The 18,150-nt window shown below is 36.5% G+C and overlaps 2 protein-coding genes and 1 long non-coding RNA gene across 6 annotated transcripts; 2 read left to right on the top strand and 1 right to left on the bottom strand.

Annotated features, from left to right (window-relative positions):
• The first annotated feature begins 79 nt into the window (after window positions 1-79).
• LOC113091142 (uncharacterized) lies at window positions 80-1,732 on the top strand. Its single transcript, XR_003287289.1, has 3 exons — window positions 80-274; window positions 509-559; window positions 898-1,732. It is a non-coding gene; the product is annotated as an uncharacterized LOC113091142 (long non-coding RNA).
• A 1,352-nt stretch (window positions 1,733-3,084) lies between these two features.
• On the top strand, window positions 3,085-9,134 carry elf2a (E74-like factor 2a (ets domain transcription factor)). Of its 4 annotated transcripts, XM_026256501.1 has the most exons (9): window positions 3,086-3,399; window positions 4,209-4,353; window positions 4,459-4,654; window positions 6,410-6,502; window positions 6,628-6,738; window positions 6,945-7,028; window positions 7,107-7,299; window positions 7,403-7,690; window positions 7,810-9,134. In XM_026256501.1, exons 2-9 carry the CDS (start codon window positions 4,279-4,281, stop codon window positions 8,351-8,353), a joined length of 1,584 nt encoding a protein of 527 aa, XP_026112286.1. In that variant the 5' UTR covers window positions 3,086-3,399; window positions 4,209-4,278; the 3' UTR covers window positions 8,354-9,134. The 4 variants fall into 4 exon arrangements, with proteins under 4 accessions (XP_026112285.1, XP_026112284.1, XP_026112286.1 ...); XM_026256500.1 differs by having other exon boundaries at window positions 3,085-3,399; window positions 4,209-4,654; window positions 6,948-7,028; XM_026256499.1 differs by having other exon boundaries at window positions 3,085-3,399; window positions 4,209-4,654.
• A 1,572-nt stretch (window positions 9,135-10,706) lies between these two features.
• nocta (nocturnin a) lies at window positions 10,707-18,111 on the bottom strand. The gene is made up of 3 exons (XM_026256523.1): window positions 17,498-18,111; window positions 12,752-13,015; window positions 10,707-12,009 (listed from the first exon to the last, which is right to left on the bottom strand). The coding sequence occupies exons 1-3, from the start codon at window positions 17,697-17,699 to the stop codon at window positions 11,123-11,125; spliced, it is 1,353 nt and encodes a 450-aa protein (XP_026112308.1). The 5' UTR covers window positions 17,700-18,111; the 3' UTR covers window positions 10,707-11,122.
• Between the last annotated feature and the right edge of the window lie 39 nt (window positions 18,112-18,150).

The following is an 18,150-nucleotide window of genomic DNA, read 5'->3' as shown; positions in this document are numbered from 1 at the left end:
AGTAAGTAAAGTAAATGAAGAAGCAGCAAGTCCATTTGTAGAAGTTACAGAAAGTGTTGTTGAACCAGATGACCGGGAGCTGAGGAAGTTGCTCTAGCTGAAACATTAAGTGCGCCTGATTGTTTGGAAGAGCCCAAACGAGACTACATAGTGGTTATCTTGGAGGGAGCTCCCAAAACAGAAAAGAAGCCCATGGTGCTCGGTGTGTCCCCCATGACTGGTAAGATCATCTCAGCCCCTGATGATGGTGAAGAGTCATTGGGACAGATAACAGGTAATCTGTTTTAACAACGCAGTGCTGGGTTAACTAGTTAAGTAAATAATAATGGGAGCAAAAAATATGGTTTAACAGACATTACGTGACAAATACTTGAAGTTATTTGAAAAGTGAATTGGTGAGAGGATGGAAAGATATATTAGGACAAAGACGTATTCTGATGTAAGTGCTTGATATATGTTGTAACATTGTTTTTATAATCTAAATGTTTCTTTTTAATGTTGTTTATAGGGCTAGCGTCGGATACTTAAAGTGCAGATGCATTAGCACCAACTGAAAAAGGTAACATGAAAATGTTGTTTTTTTTAATGCTTTTTTTATATTGTTTATATTGTACAAATATTGTACAATATATATTTCATAATTGAAATTTGATCGTTTTATTAAATTTGAGGTTCGGAAATGTAAACCTTTCTATTGTATAATAATTGTATTTTAAAAGATATTATATAATGTTTCACAATATAAATTTTTACTGTGTTCTAAAATCAAATAAATGCAGCCTTTATGAGTACAAAAGACTTCTTTCCAAGACATTAAAAAATCTTACTCTCCCAAAACTTTGAAATTTACTGTATATTGATATGAGATTTTCATTCTTGTTTTCTCTTTTTTCTCAGTTGGGAGCAGTCAGATGTTCTGGGATAGTAAACCGGTTCCCTGATAAAGAATTAGTGATGTGCCTTGCCTTCCCCTTTCCGTATTTCCTTGACCCCCTGGATTTCAGTAATCCTTACACTGGGCCCAGAATGCTGTTTTTCTTCGGACTCATCCCAAAATACAACTCTCTTTCCACTTACATGCTTTCCACTGGAGAGTGGTTACTTCATGTGAACTTTCACTTCACTCCGATGTGCCACATACAAGTTTGTGACCCATCTTTATACACTTTTTAAATCAATCTCCAGTCTTTTTGAGTCAACTGCACATTGGAGCCTATATTATAGTGAACCCTACCTCAAACAACACATTAGTTGGAGATGTCTTGGAATTGCAATGTCAATAGTTACAATACCAGCAGGGCTAAACATTAGCCACAAACACGGTCATTTCTGCATGCTGACCACCAGTTTTTTTTTTTGTTAGACTTCAGGTTCTCCTCTATCTTCAATATATGCTATTTTTCATTTGCATTATTTATGAATTAACACCTTTTTTATTTGTACCTCTCTACCTCAGCTTGACAGTGTTCTCCTTTAACCAGTATTACTGTAACCAACTACATTACCAATGTGACATGAATAAGTCAAAGAACAACTGACAAACAGATTACCTGTGTCAATATTATCAATACAACAATAAGCCATGTTACAAGTCGCATTCCAGTTTTATTTTTTAAAGGCTGACATTACAATATTATCAAAAATGTAAACCCCACTGCTGCATCATTTGCCTTTGTTTTCCTGTTCTCTCTTAGTTTTTCACCATCACCAAACCTATTTTGAAAAAGTTAGATTTTCTTTGATGCTACAGTTTTGATGCTCATTTGATTTGAGATTTTAGAATGTTAGACAGACATAGCTACTATATCGATCCAGAAGGAAAATTAAGGTCAGAAAAAAAAACATACCTAACAATTTTGTCTCTTATTTCCTTCATGTTTCAAAAGGGACCTTATAAGTGTTATAGGTAAGATAACAACTTTATAATGTGAAAGTGAGAAGATAATGTAAAGTATGGTTCAGTATAAAGGATGTGTTCACAGGTTCTTTTTTGTTTTTGTTTTAAGGGTTGGATGCAATACACATTCATGTGCTCTTTTGAAGTTTCACCTTTCACTGTAGGCCCTAACTAGTTTTTTTTTCTCAACTGTGAATGTACGTCAAAGAAAAATAAAGAGTTGAAAAACATTTCCGTGTGATCAGGGGCAGATTTAGTGAATTGGGGCCCTATACATTTGTACACATTTACCCAGATAAACCTCGAAACTTTGTTTTGATGCTTGCTGATGCCATAGTTGTATCCAGTGTTTCAACATTTTCCATGCGCATGTTATGATGGATTTCTGTCATGAATAGCAATTGATTTACGGTCGAGATAAACCTCACAGTTGAGCCTAAGTATAAATTATTATTTTAATTTAATAAATGGTGTTATGTGGTGGATTGGTCTGAACAAAAACTCCTGACTGAATTAATGAAAATGAAACTGAAAAAAAGTAATGACTATACAAGCCTAAGGATTATATCAACCAAAAATAGTAACTGCTCATGTGTCCTCTACTTGGAACCTATTTCTAAATGAGTAAATTGCTTTTAAAACAGAAAATGTATAATAGCCTATGCACTGTTGCCCAATATTTAATTACAGCTTTAGATGCATAATATTTTCATTCCTACGAGCAGGATACACAAGAAGCTTGTTCAACGCTAAATGTGCATGTCGTGTATGAAAAGCATTTTATGAGGCCCTTAGCTTTTGGGGTCCCAAAGCAGTCACTGACCTTTGACAAATGGGTAAGTCCAGCCTATGTTATTATCAGGTGCTTAGGTGCAGGTTTCTCTGTTAATAAGTTGAAAGATTGGATTTGGAAATTACCCTATTTTAATAAATTCTTCAGGATAGTAATAAAGATTTTAATTTGAGGTTACGACTGTACAGATTGCCATTTCAATTTCTGTACTTCATTATTTATATTATATCCTTCATAAACATTTGCTAATTTAAGCATAGTATTATGATATCATTGATTGTGATAGTATTATAAATAGGTTATGCCATGATCACTAGCCTATTTTTTGTTTTTAAATTGAGCTAGCTATCGTTTTTGCGCACTCGCGCCTGACAAGGGGGTGTGTGTGACGTCACTTCCGGTCGCTGCGCAGTTCGTCAGTCTGTCGGTCTGTTTGGATCCTGAGGCCTGAAACCAGCAACGCTCAACATTACCTACTACACCAACGCAGCCTGACAAATTTGATTTCTTTTTATATTTTACATTGACCAAAAAGGCTTCTGTGTATTGCCTGTGTGCGTGCTTTTTATCAGCGTGCAGTCTACGCAAGTTGACCCGCTTTATCGTCAGCTAGATAATCTGTCATTAGCATGATTAGCATGCTAACCTTATGACAGAGTGCACTTGACTGTCTTGAGGTGCACCAAACGACAAGAAATCGCCACAAACGGTGAGAAATATCATATTTTCCCATGCATACATAAGTTACATACATTTGAGGTTAAAGTTAATTAATTTAGAAGTAATTTGAAGGTATGTGGGACGCGGCTGTATATACAGCAGGCGTTTGTTTATCGATCTAATAATTCGTGTCAGATACAGTTTTTGCAAGTTAATAATTTCTTTGTGATTTCCTTTCTTTGCATGGTTGCTGCTAAAATTTGATCCACTCCTTTTTTTTAATAAGTTGATTCAATGTTATTGCAGGAGAATGGTGGCGCTATTTGAATGTTAATAATAACTAGAGTCTATCAGTCTTGTCAGTGTTTACATTTTGTTATACTTGATGGAAAATTTTGATAAAGGGCAACATAGTTGAGAAAAATATATGCAAATATGGGGCATGAAATCGGCACAACCCTTAGTGTTTTTTTCTATTGAGAGAAAAAAACTAAAACAGCGATTATGACTGGGCTGAGATCACTTTTGCGAACAGGATACAGGCCTCTTCCGTTTTCTTGTTTTGTTTCTGCGTGTGTGTGCATCTGTTTTTGCCTGAAGCTCCGCTTGTGATCTTTCAAGAAATGTGCCATACAATAAAAGGCATCAGACGATATCAGTACCCTCTTGGCCTAATTAGTCACATTATTTAGTTCACATGAGATTTGTTTATTGTTATTCTAAAATATTTAATTAACTTACATTGGTTTATCTGAACAGTGTGTTGAGGGAAGTTTTGAATATTTTCAGAGATAAGCACAATGTGTTTCACACTGTATTCACCAGTGGGGTTTTTTGTTTTTGTTTTTCATCTCTCAGGCTGAGGTCACTCAAGGTCATCAGTAGGGGCGAAGTGGATAAGTGTGGTTCTGACACAGAGGAATGAGTCATGACCACTGTGGTGATTGTAGATGGTGGAGGGAATATATTGGAGTATGTCACTGGAGATGAGGAAGCTCAGCAGGTGAAGTCTGCACTTGTACAACATATACGCTGTCATAATAGAACTGCAACTGAGCTCAAATCTACATTACAACGACACCTAAAATGTTTTGGTTTTTTTTACAAGGAGGTTTGTCATGATGGGATGGAGGCTGATGAAGAGAAGGACTGTCCTGCAGTTATAGTGGAGCAGGTGAATAGCGCTGATGTGGAGCAGTGTTATGCTGCTCAGGTGTTAGTCTATGATGATCAGAATACCTACCTGGTGCAGGATGTGGCTGAGGAACAAGTTGTGGAGACTGAGTTGCAGGAGATGGTAGCAGGTAAGCAAAAATTTTCACAGTTGTCAGAGGGCTTTATTTCCACGCAAGGAAAATGTTGTATTATGCGTTTGCATGAAAGAGCAATCAGTGAGGTCAACCTGTGGCACTTGCTTTTGTGTATGAGTGTAACTAAACAATTAACCTAAGTTTGAAAACCCAGAAAAGCATGATTGCATTGATTTTAAATCGACATGTTTACCACCAAACATGATTTCCAAGTATGCCCTATTTTTTATTTTAGCAGCAGCAACAGCTAAAGAGGGACATCTTGTGGCGTTTTTGTGGAAATAATAAAAGATACAAATTAGAAAAACAAAAGCATATCTTATAATTTGTAGGATAAGTACACTTGAAACACTTGGGAAAAGGGTAAATGGGTTATACAAACGCTAATCTGGATGTAAAGAATGGTTTTCTAATACTTGTGTTTGTTCTCTGTGCTCAAAGACGCTAAATAATTGACTGCTCAGAATAGTAAGTACCTTTTTAAAACGCAGGCTCATATATAGTGGCATTGTCTTCATTGTAACCAAAGACGGAGAAATATGGGTAAATATTGGTATAATATTGGCGAGGAGATTATTGCAGCTGAGATGAGTACTCCGTTTAAATGTATCTAAACACCAGTTCGCTTTACTCGGCAAAGCTAGTAAACAATAAAAAAAACATCGCTCATCACGTGATTTGAGGTAATGCGCGCTCCCGCTTGTGTGAAGGATGCAAAAGCGTTTGACGACCAGGAAGTGAAGAAGAGCTGTCGTTTAACCCGTGCGCCAAGTTTAAGTAATACTAAGTATTTTCTTTCTGTTTTAGTGAGACTTTTATTCTGTGTTTGTAGAGTAATATTTGCTATTGGTGGTGTGTGTATTTAAAATGGTTCGTTTAATCTGTTATAATGAATTCTTAGCGGATTGATGCTGGTTGTTGGATCCAGGAAGTGTGTTTGTTTTCTTTTTTTGCGTCTTAGACACGCTGTGTCTTACAGTGTTTATAACGGGGTTCACTGTTTAACAGGGTTTCGTTGTAGAGCTTGAGGTTTTCAATATTTTGTAGCAGCCGTGTATTTTTTTCTTGGCTTTGTTTGTTTAAATCAGCTAACGGTTCTGCTCTTTATTGATGTCTTTTCTAGATTTAACGAAGACGATAATGAATGACAAATTTGTTGTGGGATATTTTGAAGTATAACGGGTGCGGGATTTCATTTTTGCATTAAAATCGTCATGGAAGAAAATTTAATTGACAGCTTTTGGTTTCATGAGACTTGCTCGAGATTGTTTCAGTAAACTTATGGAACGTGTGGTTTTATAATGTCTCGCTATATTTTATTTAAGGTTAGAAAACCTTAAGTACTTTCGCTTGGAACAATATATCAAATATATGATTAAAAATACGCTTTTCCTTTTAGAAGTTTAGGGCGGAAATGTACTTATATGCGTTGTAGGTCGTTGAGTGACAGGACTCCTGGCCAATGAGCGCTTAGTATTGTTTCAGAAGCTGCAGTGCAGCCAATGAACACATCGAAATAGACACACTTTTCTTTACCGCCAATTTATTACTTTATGTACTGGAACATGTTTATCAACGCAGAATGCTCTTTTAATCAGAAGCAAGCTCAATTTCAAATTTTCTATATCAGTTTTTGGTCTTTAACAAATAGCAAAAGGATTTCTTGCTTTAGAATAGTGTATTTAAATTAATATATTTGTTCCTTTTTTTTTTGTGCAAAAAAAAAAAAAAAAATTTTCTCTTTCTTAGTGGAGGTCTCTGTGCATGATAAAACTATTGAAGCAGCTGAAGCTTTGCTGCACATGGATTCACCAGCCAGCTTGCAGGGGGATCGCAGCACAGGTGAGATTTACATCTACACATGCACTGCATGCTGCAATACAGGCCGAACTTAAGTTACTACTACTAACTCTGTATATCAAATTTGTATAAAGAGTAAAATTAACAGTAGATGTCAATCTCTGCAGAGGAGCTGTTATCTGAGATGGAGGTGGAAGTGACATCAGAGGATATGGGACCCGTTGCCAAGGATATTGTTGTCCTGCAGGAGACTGATTTACTGAAGAAGAAAAAGAGAGGTGAACCACATTTCTTATTACCCAAGACAATAAACTACTGATATGTTTGCAAACTAATACATGATTATTGTACATTGCATTGCTTAAAGTTCACTTTCACCTCAGTTTCTTAATTACATTACCTAAGCGGAAAAGTTAGCTAAGCATAGTTAAAAACTGTGTAATTTTCTAGAAGAGATTCATTTGTTTGCTGTGATCTTCTTCAGCAGGACGAAAACCCAGAACGCCAAGGAGTTTCTGTGATGGTTCTTTGGATATGGTCTATAAGAGGAAATCAAAAGACAGCAAGGGTGAGTGTTTCTGTTTGTTTATTTGTGCAAGAGAATTTTACTTTCTGGTGCCACAAATTTTAAGTCCGTCTCTTACAGGCTCAACTACTTACCTGTGGGAGTTCCTGTTGGACCTTCTTCAGGACAAGGAAACCTGTCCAAAGTACATTAAGTGGACTCAGAAAGAGAAGGGCATATTCAAGCTTGTGGACTCCAAAGCGGTGTCTAAATTATGGGGCAGACATAAGAATAAACCTGACATGAACTATGAGACAATGGGGAGAGCACTCCGGTAATGTCTGTTGTTAAATTAAATTATTTTAAAACTTGAAAATGTGCTTGGAATCTTGATTTATGCTTTTTTCTACTACTTTGCTTTTATTTATTTATTGTAGGTATTACTATCAAAGGGGCATTTTATCAAAAGTGGAAGGCCAAAGACTTGTGTATCAGTTTAAGGAGATGCCCAAAGACATTGTTTTCATAGATGATGACAACATGGATGACAGCATTGATGAAGGAAAGAGAGAGAGCCCAGCTGCATCCAATCGCAGCAATCCAAAAGGCAAAGGGACCCTGGTCTCTCCCTCTTCTGCTGCACCTAAAATCATCAATCTAAGCTCAGGACAAGATGCCTTCATGACTGTGCAGCAGTCGCCAGACAACATAGCAACAGCCTCTGGGTATTATATCAAAATTTATTTTTATTCATTGCCAATTGCTTCTTTCATACGGCCCTATAGTGTTTAAACTTTACCCCTAACCTTTACACGTATCCCAATGCTTTTTTGGTTGTTTTCAGGACAATGAGGCTTGCCATGCAGTATCCTGTACTCATGACAACACAGGGTCAGAAAATCTCCACAGTAACTGTCAACTCTCCCACCGTCCGCTCGCCGATCTTCCCTGTGCCCAACTCAGTCGCTGGGGCTAACAACGCAGGCAAAGTGGTTCTCCAGGCCGTGCCAACGCTAGTGCCTGCTCGGGGCCAAAGTGGAGAGAGAATCACCTTGCAGCTCATCACCCTTCCCACCATGCCTGGCAAACCCGGCACTCCCATCACGCTGAGTACACTCTCCCCTTTCACTGTGTCTACCAGCAACGCCCAAGTCCTGAAGCTCGCCGTCCCCTCCAACATCACCACCACTGCCTCCACAGCTCCTGTAACTGTGGTGTCCTCACAGCCTGGAGTGACCGTGGTGCCGAGCGTACAGCCAGCGATGTCTTTACAGGATGTGACTATTATAAAGGTTGAATCTCCTGATGTTTCTGTGGATCAGACAGTTAACAGGGCTGCAGAGAACACACCGAGCACACAGACGAACCCCACGACCACACAGAGCTGAGTAAACATTACTGGAACCAACATCAGCGCTTGTGACACAGATGCACATAAAACAAGTGATGTGAAGAGTGGCTGGCTCTTATGTGAAACTGAAGAAACCAGCACTACAGCTCAGATGCTTGTTCATGTCCAACACTATAACCCACGGTGGTTTGTCTAGCCTGAGCCTGGATTAGATGTCAGATGGCCTTTCTTCCTTCTTTTATTTCTTAAATGTATCTATTCAAATCACGCTTTGTTATAGCATACCATCTGTGCTGTGATGCTGTAGGAACGAACCTCACTTGGTGCTAAAGACTGAGAGGAAGTCATATGGGTGAAGAGAAACAGCCAAGATTTTCATCACCTGGTAATTTGGAGCATAAAAGAATCTGTGCGTAGACATACCATTGCGGTAGTTATTGATAATAAAACAAGCAGCCTTAGGTCAGCTTTTTTCTTCTAAATCATTACTGAAAGTAATTGATTGCGCTTTTTGTGTAAATATGAGATGTTTTTTTTTTTACAGTTTAAAGGAAACTTTTCCGAAGGACATTCAAATGTTTTTCCTGTTATTTCAGATTTTTTTTTATAATTTTCTTTGTGCATTTATCATTGTATGTTTTCATGTATCATGCATTCACTGCTTTGTATTTTGCAAATCTTTTTTTTTCACATGTACAAAAATGGGAAAGAATGTCTTATACAGTATATTGAATATTCAATATATGAAGCATATATTTTGTTGTATTCTTACCCTAAAAATGTATCCAAGTAGATTTAAATATAGAGAAATATACAAACAACTGGTTCAAAGTTTTTTATTATTATTATTTATTTTACTAGAAATTACTGTAAATGTGATCTTGATTGATAGATTTTAGAAACCTCTATCCAGTCATTACATGACACATGGAAAAATCATGGAAGTTTATTGGTCTAAATGTGGGAAACTTGTCCTCATGGTGTGAAGTTTGATCTTAGTCATTTCAGTTCAATTTCGGTCCAGTATGAAACCATATTTCACAACCCAAAGAATCTACTACTGTAGCGACTTTATTAGTCTCTGTGGAAGGTACTAGGATTACTGCAGAGCTATTTATTGTGTTAACTTAAAAAAAAAAAAGCTATTGTATTTACTGTATTTTTCGAACTATTAAGTCGCTTCAGTCCAAAAATACGTCATGATGAGGAAAAAACATAAGTTGCACTGGACTATAAATAGCGTTTATTTAGAACCAAGAAAAAAAACATTACCGTCTACAGCCGCGAGAGGGCGCTCTACGCAGCTCAGATGTAGGCTACAGGAACCCTGAACAGCGTAGAGCGCCCTCTGGCGGATGTAGACTCTTCGTTCATGTCAAATTAATTGCGATAAATAAGTCGCACCTGACTATATAAGTTGCATGACAGTCCGGAAGATACGGGTAAATCTATTTCTATTAGATTGGCTTTGAAGGATGACAGTCTTTGCATCCAGATTATGAAAGATTTCACCATTAAACGATCCATTTAGAAGGCTGCAAGAATAATTTAAATAATTGTAAAAAAAAATGACAATGTTTAAAATACAAAAGTTGTGTAGGTCATTAAAGCAAAAATCCACGCTATGTAACTTTTCTTCATCTAGAGGTTGAAGCATAAAACTACAGGTTACATGCGGAGGGACATCTGTTAATTATGTGAGGTGTGCTTCGACTCCGCTCCGCTAGACTGTGCGGATGAATCTGATGGTTTGAGGACCATGGATACAAATGATTGTGCGAGTGTCACTAACATATAAACTCTTGAAAGAAAGATGGATATCAGAGAAATGTATCTTATGAGCAAGTAAGCAGCTTATGAGCCTCTTTTATTTACTTGTGAAAACTTTTTTTAATATAACGTTACAAAGGTTAGCCAACGCTGACATTAGATATGAGTGCCGTTTATATCAGGTAAGGTAAAACGATGGACGTGTAATGACACGAAAACATTGTTTCGTAGACCTAACAAGTGCACACCAAAAGGGATGCTATGCAATATTTATGTTGTTCCATGTGTTATGAGCACTGTGGCTTTTTACTTGTAAACTCTTTAGTTCGAGGTTTTGTTATTATGGCTTCATGCTCCCAGGGCAATAAATAACACAGCTTGTAGTAGCAGCACTCTGCTGTTTTACCTTTTTTTTATATATATAAATATGACGGACGTTTATACGTGTATTTAAATCTAATTCATGTTTTTCTACCCTTTACCCTGCAAGCTAATAAAGATGAAACAAGCCCCATATATTCTTATAGTTGAAATCAAAACAATTTTTTTTAAACCAGTCTACTTTTGCTTATCATTATAGAAAGAGATCACACAATTTGAATACACTGTGATATTTTTGTGATATATATATTTATATTTTGGTCAGTGGCAAACATATCAATTATTACAGTGTTACTAAAAGAAAAAAAAAGTAAAGTCAATATAAATATACAAATATTTACACTTGTGCAGCCTTTTAATCGAGAATGTGCATCTTCCTGAGATCATCCTTTAGCACTTAAATTACAATATATTGCACAACCTCTTCTTAAACAATTAGAGTATAATAATAGTGAATCTCCTTCAAGGATATTAAAAATAGAAGTGCATTAAGACCTACATCAGCAAGTAAAAATAAGGTTTGTGTGAATAAAATAAGTTACAATCATTGAAACAATGCATTCAGACATAAACACACACACACACACAATAGGAATGTCCTAAGCGATTCTGGATATTATTGGAGATGAAGGCTGGGAGCATTATTGATTGACAGCTACATGAGCCTATGAGGCCGCTGACTAAAGCTTAAGTCACACACCAGTGACAAATGATCAGAGGGATAATGATACGACGGAAGCCGGTCTGGCCCGATCTGCTCTTCGTTCGGTATCCTCAGCACAGCATCCACCTGGAAAGCTCTTTCCGAGTACCAAATGTAGTCTAAAGTAGAGCGGCTCTCTCCGCTGGGCCGGATCTTCCAGCTGGTGTAAGGCGGCTCTGTGTTCCCGTCCTCACTCAGACACTTATAAGCGCTGTCTAGCCCCAGAGAAGAAGACAGAAAGCGCCTGTACACTTCCTCACTTGGTTCCGCATTAAAATCCCCACATACCACCAACGGAATACCCTCTTCGCTTTCCCAAACCCTGGTCCGGTTCTCATCATCCATCTCTGTGTGCGACTGTGTGGTTAGGTCGCAGAGCTGCTGGAGGAGATGAGCCCCCTGTGCGCTACGAAACGACTCCCAGCCGCTCCGTGCTTTCAGGTGTGTTACCGCCACACAGAAGACTTGACCTGTGAGCCTGCAGCGAAGTGTAGCCACGACGGCCACCTGGTTGGTTTTGAGCATCATGACAGAGAGTCTAAGGTGAGAGGTGTGGAGCAGCTGGAAGCGACGTCGGTTGAAAAACAGAGCGCAGCCATCAGGGCCATTGTTATTGTGAACGTCTAGGCAGGGGGAGCACGGCTTGGGGCAGAAGCTGCTCTGGTAGCCCAAGCTGGCGAGCACAGGCTGGAAGGTGTCAAAATAATGGTCCACTTCCTGTAGACACAGTACATCTGGCCTGTAGGTAAGGATCTCTTCCAGTATAAGATACTTCCTCTCTGACCAGTTCAACGCCTCCATCGGACAGCGCACAAAACCGTCCTTGCCTTCGCCCAGAGCTGCAGATACACACGAAAAATAAAGAATGTTTACATCATGTATTGAGCAAAATATGGTAGCACTGCAGTTAAAGGTGGTGTCTTTAGTCCTAGATTCATATAAAGATACATTTATAAAATAAAATAAAAAAGGATTTTACAAAATGTAAAGTCTAACACAGTTTATTAGCTTCAGAGATCATTAAAAAATTATTTAAACACAGATGTGTGTCACGTGTGCTGATTGTAAAGTGCACAACAAAGAAGGAAGCTCCAAAATAAGTATTTTAATATAAATTCATGAGTAAGCAACACAGAAATATCACTGGAGCAAGACAGCACAACAATAGAATACAGAATAAACGGCAGAAAACTGAACAACACAGTAAGTATATATAGTGGGTAAATTAACAAGACACCTCAAACTACTAGGTAACCAAGGCAACTAATGACAGAAACTAGGGAGACGAGAACTAAACAGGCCAGGAGAACATGCTTTTAGAGAAAAGTTTTTTTTGTCGGTTTTACAATATTTGTTTTACAATATATACAGTGGCAATATAAAAGTATATTATTTACTTTACAGAAACAATCACATTTATTTTTCTCACACAGTAAAAATGAGTCTTTACACATGCAAATACATATATAGCTGACTTTTAGGAAGCTGGTAGCATTAAAAAGCATAAAACCTCTGATTTAAGTTACCCCCTGTGAGTCAACGATGAATCAAATACATGACATGAGCAGACAGACTCTGTACCTTGTGCTAAGATGTTCCACTGCATGATGCGGATGGGTGTGTTCTGCAGTGAGCAGGCTCTGGTCCTAACAAAGTCTCGGTGCATTCGAGGAGGCCGGTTCCTTAAAACCTCCTCACATTCACGCAGCAGAGCGTCCGGGTCAGCCTGCTCATACTCATAGTCGTCAGCTTCCACGTGTGGGTCTGTCAGCGTAGCGCTGCCCAGAGTCTGGGCCACAGTACTGAAGAGTCTACTGCTGCTGCTGCTGCTCCCCATCTGACACACTGCACACACACACACACACACATCACAAAACATGAATACACAGAATTTTTTAAAAAAACTTTACAGATTTATTATGATTAATGGATGTTTATTAATATATATATATATATATATTTGTGTGTGTGTTTGTGTATAGCAAGTCAAAACAGAAAAGGTTTTTCCATGTTTTTAAAACATTTTTTACATTTTTGCAGTTCACTTTAATATTCCTGCAGTGTCATAAGTGAATTTTACAAATATTGCACATAAAATCAAATGAGGACATAAAAGCTGCATGTAAAATACGTACAAGATTTAAATCCACTATATAACTTCAGTTTTTTTTTTAAGTCTTATATTTATCTACTTCATGCTTATTTCAATTATTTTGTTCGATTAGACCTTATTTTAATTTCTGTTGATGCTGTTCACAAGGTGAAATGATGTGTATTCTAGACACGACTGTCACTTGTACACAGTACACAGTATGAAAGATGACAACATACTTAATACAAAACAGACAAACAGCCAGTGAAGATATAAATAGCAGCGGTACAGCATACTGTGTGTGACAATGTAAACAATAGTACGACAGCACATGGTAGCTATTTAAAGTGCAAATGAATTAGGTCTTAAGTACTGTCTGTTGTTAATGTGTATTACTAAAATAAAGTATAATAAAATAAAAAAAAACTAGAAAGAACAATAAACCTGTAAATCTAGAAACAACATCATTTGGTTATTATTTGATACCTCACAGCGCATTGTGAGTGTAATGTTGAAAAGTATTTCTGCTTTTAAAGCACTGATAAGTTCACAAGGGACATATCTCTTATGCTTCAGCATCTGTCTGGACTTGTTCTGAGTCTTTAGAAGAGGTTTAACCAGATATGAATCACCTATAAACATTCTTGCATGGGTGTGTGCATGTTGCTTGACTTTGAATAACCTCTTTAGCCTCTCATTTCAACCTTGATGGATACAAAGATGTGTGTATGCTAGTTTACCGCTATGTTAATTATTCATCATGTTAGCTGACAATGGGTTAACTGCAGCCATGGAAACTGCTGTGTACTGTCTGTCGTGACAACTCCCAGATGCAATATCAAGAACAAACAGTGCCACAGGAAACACTCATCTCCTTGTGTACAGATAACAGGATCCTTTATTAGTGCTGTTTGCATTAGAAAACACTGTTACTATTGCTTATACTTATTATATATAAACCTTATTCTAACTTGTTCTAGACATGAATGACAACTCATATTACTCATAATAGTAATAGATAACTCATATTCTAGTAACTGCACAACCATTCTAAAACCCCTCAGAACACAGTAGGAATTTTGCATTCCTGTCATCTTAATTTTACATTTACATTAATGTTCAAACTTTTTAAAAATAAATTAAGGAGGGGTGGGGGGGGGGCAATAAATATATTTTATTTTAAATGTAAAATAAAGATATGTTGCAAAAAAAAATGTTTTCAACAAAAATATTAAGGTAAGAAAAGCAAATCTACATATTATATGATTTCTGAAGGATCATGTGACACTTAGGACAGAAGTAATAATCCTGGAAATTCTGTGTTGCTATCAAAGATAAAAATATATATTTAAAAAAATCTATTAAAATAGAAAACAGTTATTTTAAATTGTAATACTATTTCACATTATTACTGTTTTTGATGTATTTCGATCAAATAAATGCATCCCTCGTGAGCATGAGATATCTTTAATAAACATTTAAAAACTGTCAAACATTTGAACGTTAGTTTAAATAAAATTAATATTTAGGAGTAATTCTGATCATTTAAATTTTGACTTGAATGTTTATGCCAGACACAGCTTTTGATTTATTAATCATACGCATATCATCTGATTCCGTCTTGTTCCACTTCTGTTGTCTCCTATACCTCCTCAAGAATACTTCATCCAAGAACTCTACATCCAGCCTCTCTCTCTTTCAGTTTGTCTTTGGTTATGTCGTCATTAATTTAAAAAGCAGAATCTCAAAACTGACAAGTAAAGATTTTCCATTTATTGAAGTGAAGTGCTGAATACTCAAGGCTAGTCACTGCTTTGCAATCTTTTAAACCACACAGTGCCCATACAATTTAAACCAACCAGTTTTACAAGTCACATGCAACTCTTAGCATCATATTTGTCATCTTTTCTAAGTTTAAACTCACCATCTCTAGACATTCACTTTCATTTAATCAATGACTCTTCAGGGATTATAGCCCATGTGGTCACTTCTCAAACATTTAGGTCTTATATACATTTAAAAAATGTAACGTTTTTTTTTTAAATACCTCTTATTATATCCTTTCCCACTGTATGTCTCTGATGCAGGTGAACTAAAGTCACAAACTTTGAGGGACTTCAGGACTAATCCAGTGTTGATCCAGTGTCCACTCCGGTCAGTAGGTTAGTGTACGACAGAGAGAGAACACTAACATTCACTCACTGAGCTCTTATGCATTCGTATGTGAAGATTCTGGGTGCTGTGGATGTGATAGTGTGTTTGTATCTGTGTGCGTTTTCCTGCACAAAGGGGTTCCTGAATGAACCAGTGTGTCTGTACTTCCCCTACCATTCATTCTGCACAATGACACATTTACAAAAGTCACGAGAGGGATTTGAATCATGCCAGTGCATAACATGTGCACAACATGTGCACACACACATGGTTATACACAGTGAAGAGAACACTTCAGCCCTAATTTAATATATGGTTTAAGAAGACAGTGTGGCTTATTAGTCTGGAATGTAATAAAGCTCACAGTTTTTCACTAACTCTTTACAATAAAGTTAATTTATTGTATATTATGATCTTGAACAAAACTAAATATGAATTTCTATATATATATAAACAGTTATTGTAACTGCCTCTGTGAACATAAGAGACTTCTTTCTTACTGACCCTAAACTATAAAATATTAAAAATATTAAATAATTTTATGCATCATGAAAAATCATAAAGTAACAATGAATAATAGTATTTTAATAAATTAATATTTAGTTAGACTAACAAATGCTGTTAGAAATATTGTTAATTGTTAATTGCATTAATAACTATTGTAAAAAAAAAAAAAAAAAAAACCTATTACCCAAAACCAACAAACAAAATAGTCAATTTGGAGCATGAGAATATAAGGCCTTATTACACAACTGACACACATCTGAACTCTCTCCATAAGCTCTGACATTTAGCACTTCATTTGACACAGAAGTTTATGAAGCGAAACTTGATATTTGCCTGTTCAGACTTGTATACATACTTCAATCTAGAGATGTAACATTAGGCTTCAGTCTTCTGTTGTTTAATGACAGTTTATTGCATTTTTTTAAGTATCATGTGAAGTTGTTTTGTGTTTGCATGAATGACTCTGTGCACCTTGTGAAGAGCTTTGATTCTTCAAGTGGGTTTCTCTTTTACCACCTGCATTATTATGGTGGTTGTCAGTATGTTAAATATACAAATAGATTTTAATAACAGTGTGTTTTGTTGAATTTACTGGCTTACATTCAGATTTTTCTTGTTTTTAGAGTACAGTTTTATACTTTAAAATTTATTTCACAGCAAAGGACGAGTTGGTAAATATATAAGATAGCATATCTAAACAGATAACATAGAAAAAGGTTCAGTTTGGGGATTGAACCGTTAGGGGGCTGTTCAAAGGGTGTACTGTTCACTGACCTTTAGCAGGACTATCAAGTTACCTTGAAGGCACACTAGAATAGATCTAGGTAGAGAACACCGAACTAACCCAGGCAAACAATGTTAAGAAAAACTAAATATGTATCAAAATTACCCTAACCTTCAGAACTGATTTTCTCAAGACAAAACGGTATGAAATTCGAATGACTCTAGCAGTTTGGTTGTTCCTAACTAGAAATATAAATATTAGATGAAAGGCCCACACTAAATAAGAAATGATGCCTTGCCAAATAAATGAATACAATTTTAGTTGAAGTACTAAAATTACTAAAGCTGAAATAAAAATAAATTAAAGCTGAATATAACTGTTTTTTTTTTTAAACTAAAGAATTACAAATGCACATAATGTAAAATAAAATATAAAAAAATATAAAATATTAAAATATAAAATATACAAATAAAGCTTCATTCCAAAATAAATATTATAATAGTATAAATAATACTGCTTTTTAATTAATAAAAACAAATTGAACAAAAAAGATAATAAAATGCCCTTTACATAACCAAAATCAGTAAACACAGTTATTGGGGATCTGCTATGGGAAACTGCAATATGTTTCCACACCTCAAAGGGTGAATGACAAGTCATCACTCTCCCTCTTACTGTACACGAGTCATCTGTTATAGCACGAGGGACACCTAAAAACTGAATTTGACTCGAAGACTGTCTCAGAATGTTCCCATTCACCTACTATTCTAGGCAAAGAGCTCAATTCGGTTTAAAAACACAACCATGATCTTAGTAAGGCAAAAGAATATGCGATGAAATCTTAAATTACCTTGTAAAGAACCGAGCAGGAGGGGTGATGAGTTGGACCTGGTTGGAGGAGGATGAATTACGCTGGTGTGGAAGAGTCGTGAACTCGGAAGGCTGCTGTTCTTGAGCGGACCGTGTTTCTTTGGATGTGTCCCCAGTGATGATAGACAGACTGCGGCCAGTTCTCGGTGAAGCAGCGATGAACAGCGCCTGGTCGGATACATTGTTCTTCTTCGGTTGACAGTCCGCAGTTTAAACTGATAACCCAAACTATGGCTTTAAGTATGGCTAACTAAGAAATAAGTTTACAAACCTATATAACATTTGTAAAAGATTTTTGGGCACTACTTAGACATGTTTCGTTGTCTATATGGAAAAAAGCCGGTACAAGTGTCATCATTTTCCAGGGTGACACGTGTACTATATCTTGATAGGGGGATTCAGTAGATTAGGTTTTTATGCACGAATAAAATTCCATAAAGTAGTTAGTTATTCTATATATGAAATATTAAGACTACATTTGGGATGCAAACATTTCAAACAAATCCAAAACGTATATGGAAAAAATACAAAATAGCAATATATTTTAGTGATATATTCACCTACACGACAATGAATGGTTTATTCCTTCTGTCAACGAAAGGACATTCAGTGCTTCTTTTGAAATAAAATCCG

The sequence above is a fragment of the Carassius auratus genome, unplaced genomic scaffold, assembly GCF_003368295.1.
Source record: "Carassius auratus strain Wakin unplaced genomic scaffold, ASM336829v1 scaf_tig00214077, whole genome shotgun sequence".
Lineage (NCBI taxonomy): Eukaryota > Metazoa > Chordata > Actinopteri > Cypriniformes > Cyprinidae > Carassius > Carassius auratus.
This window is presented reverse-complemented; position numbering and strand designations above follow the sequence as displayed.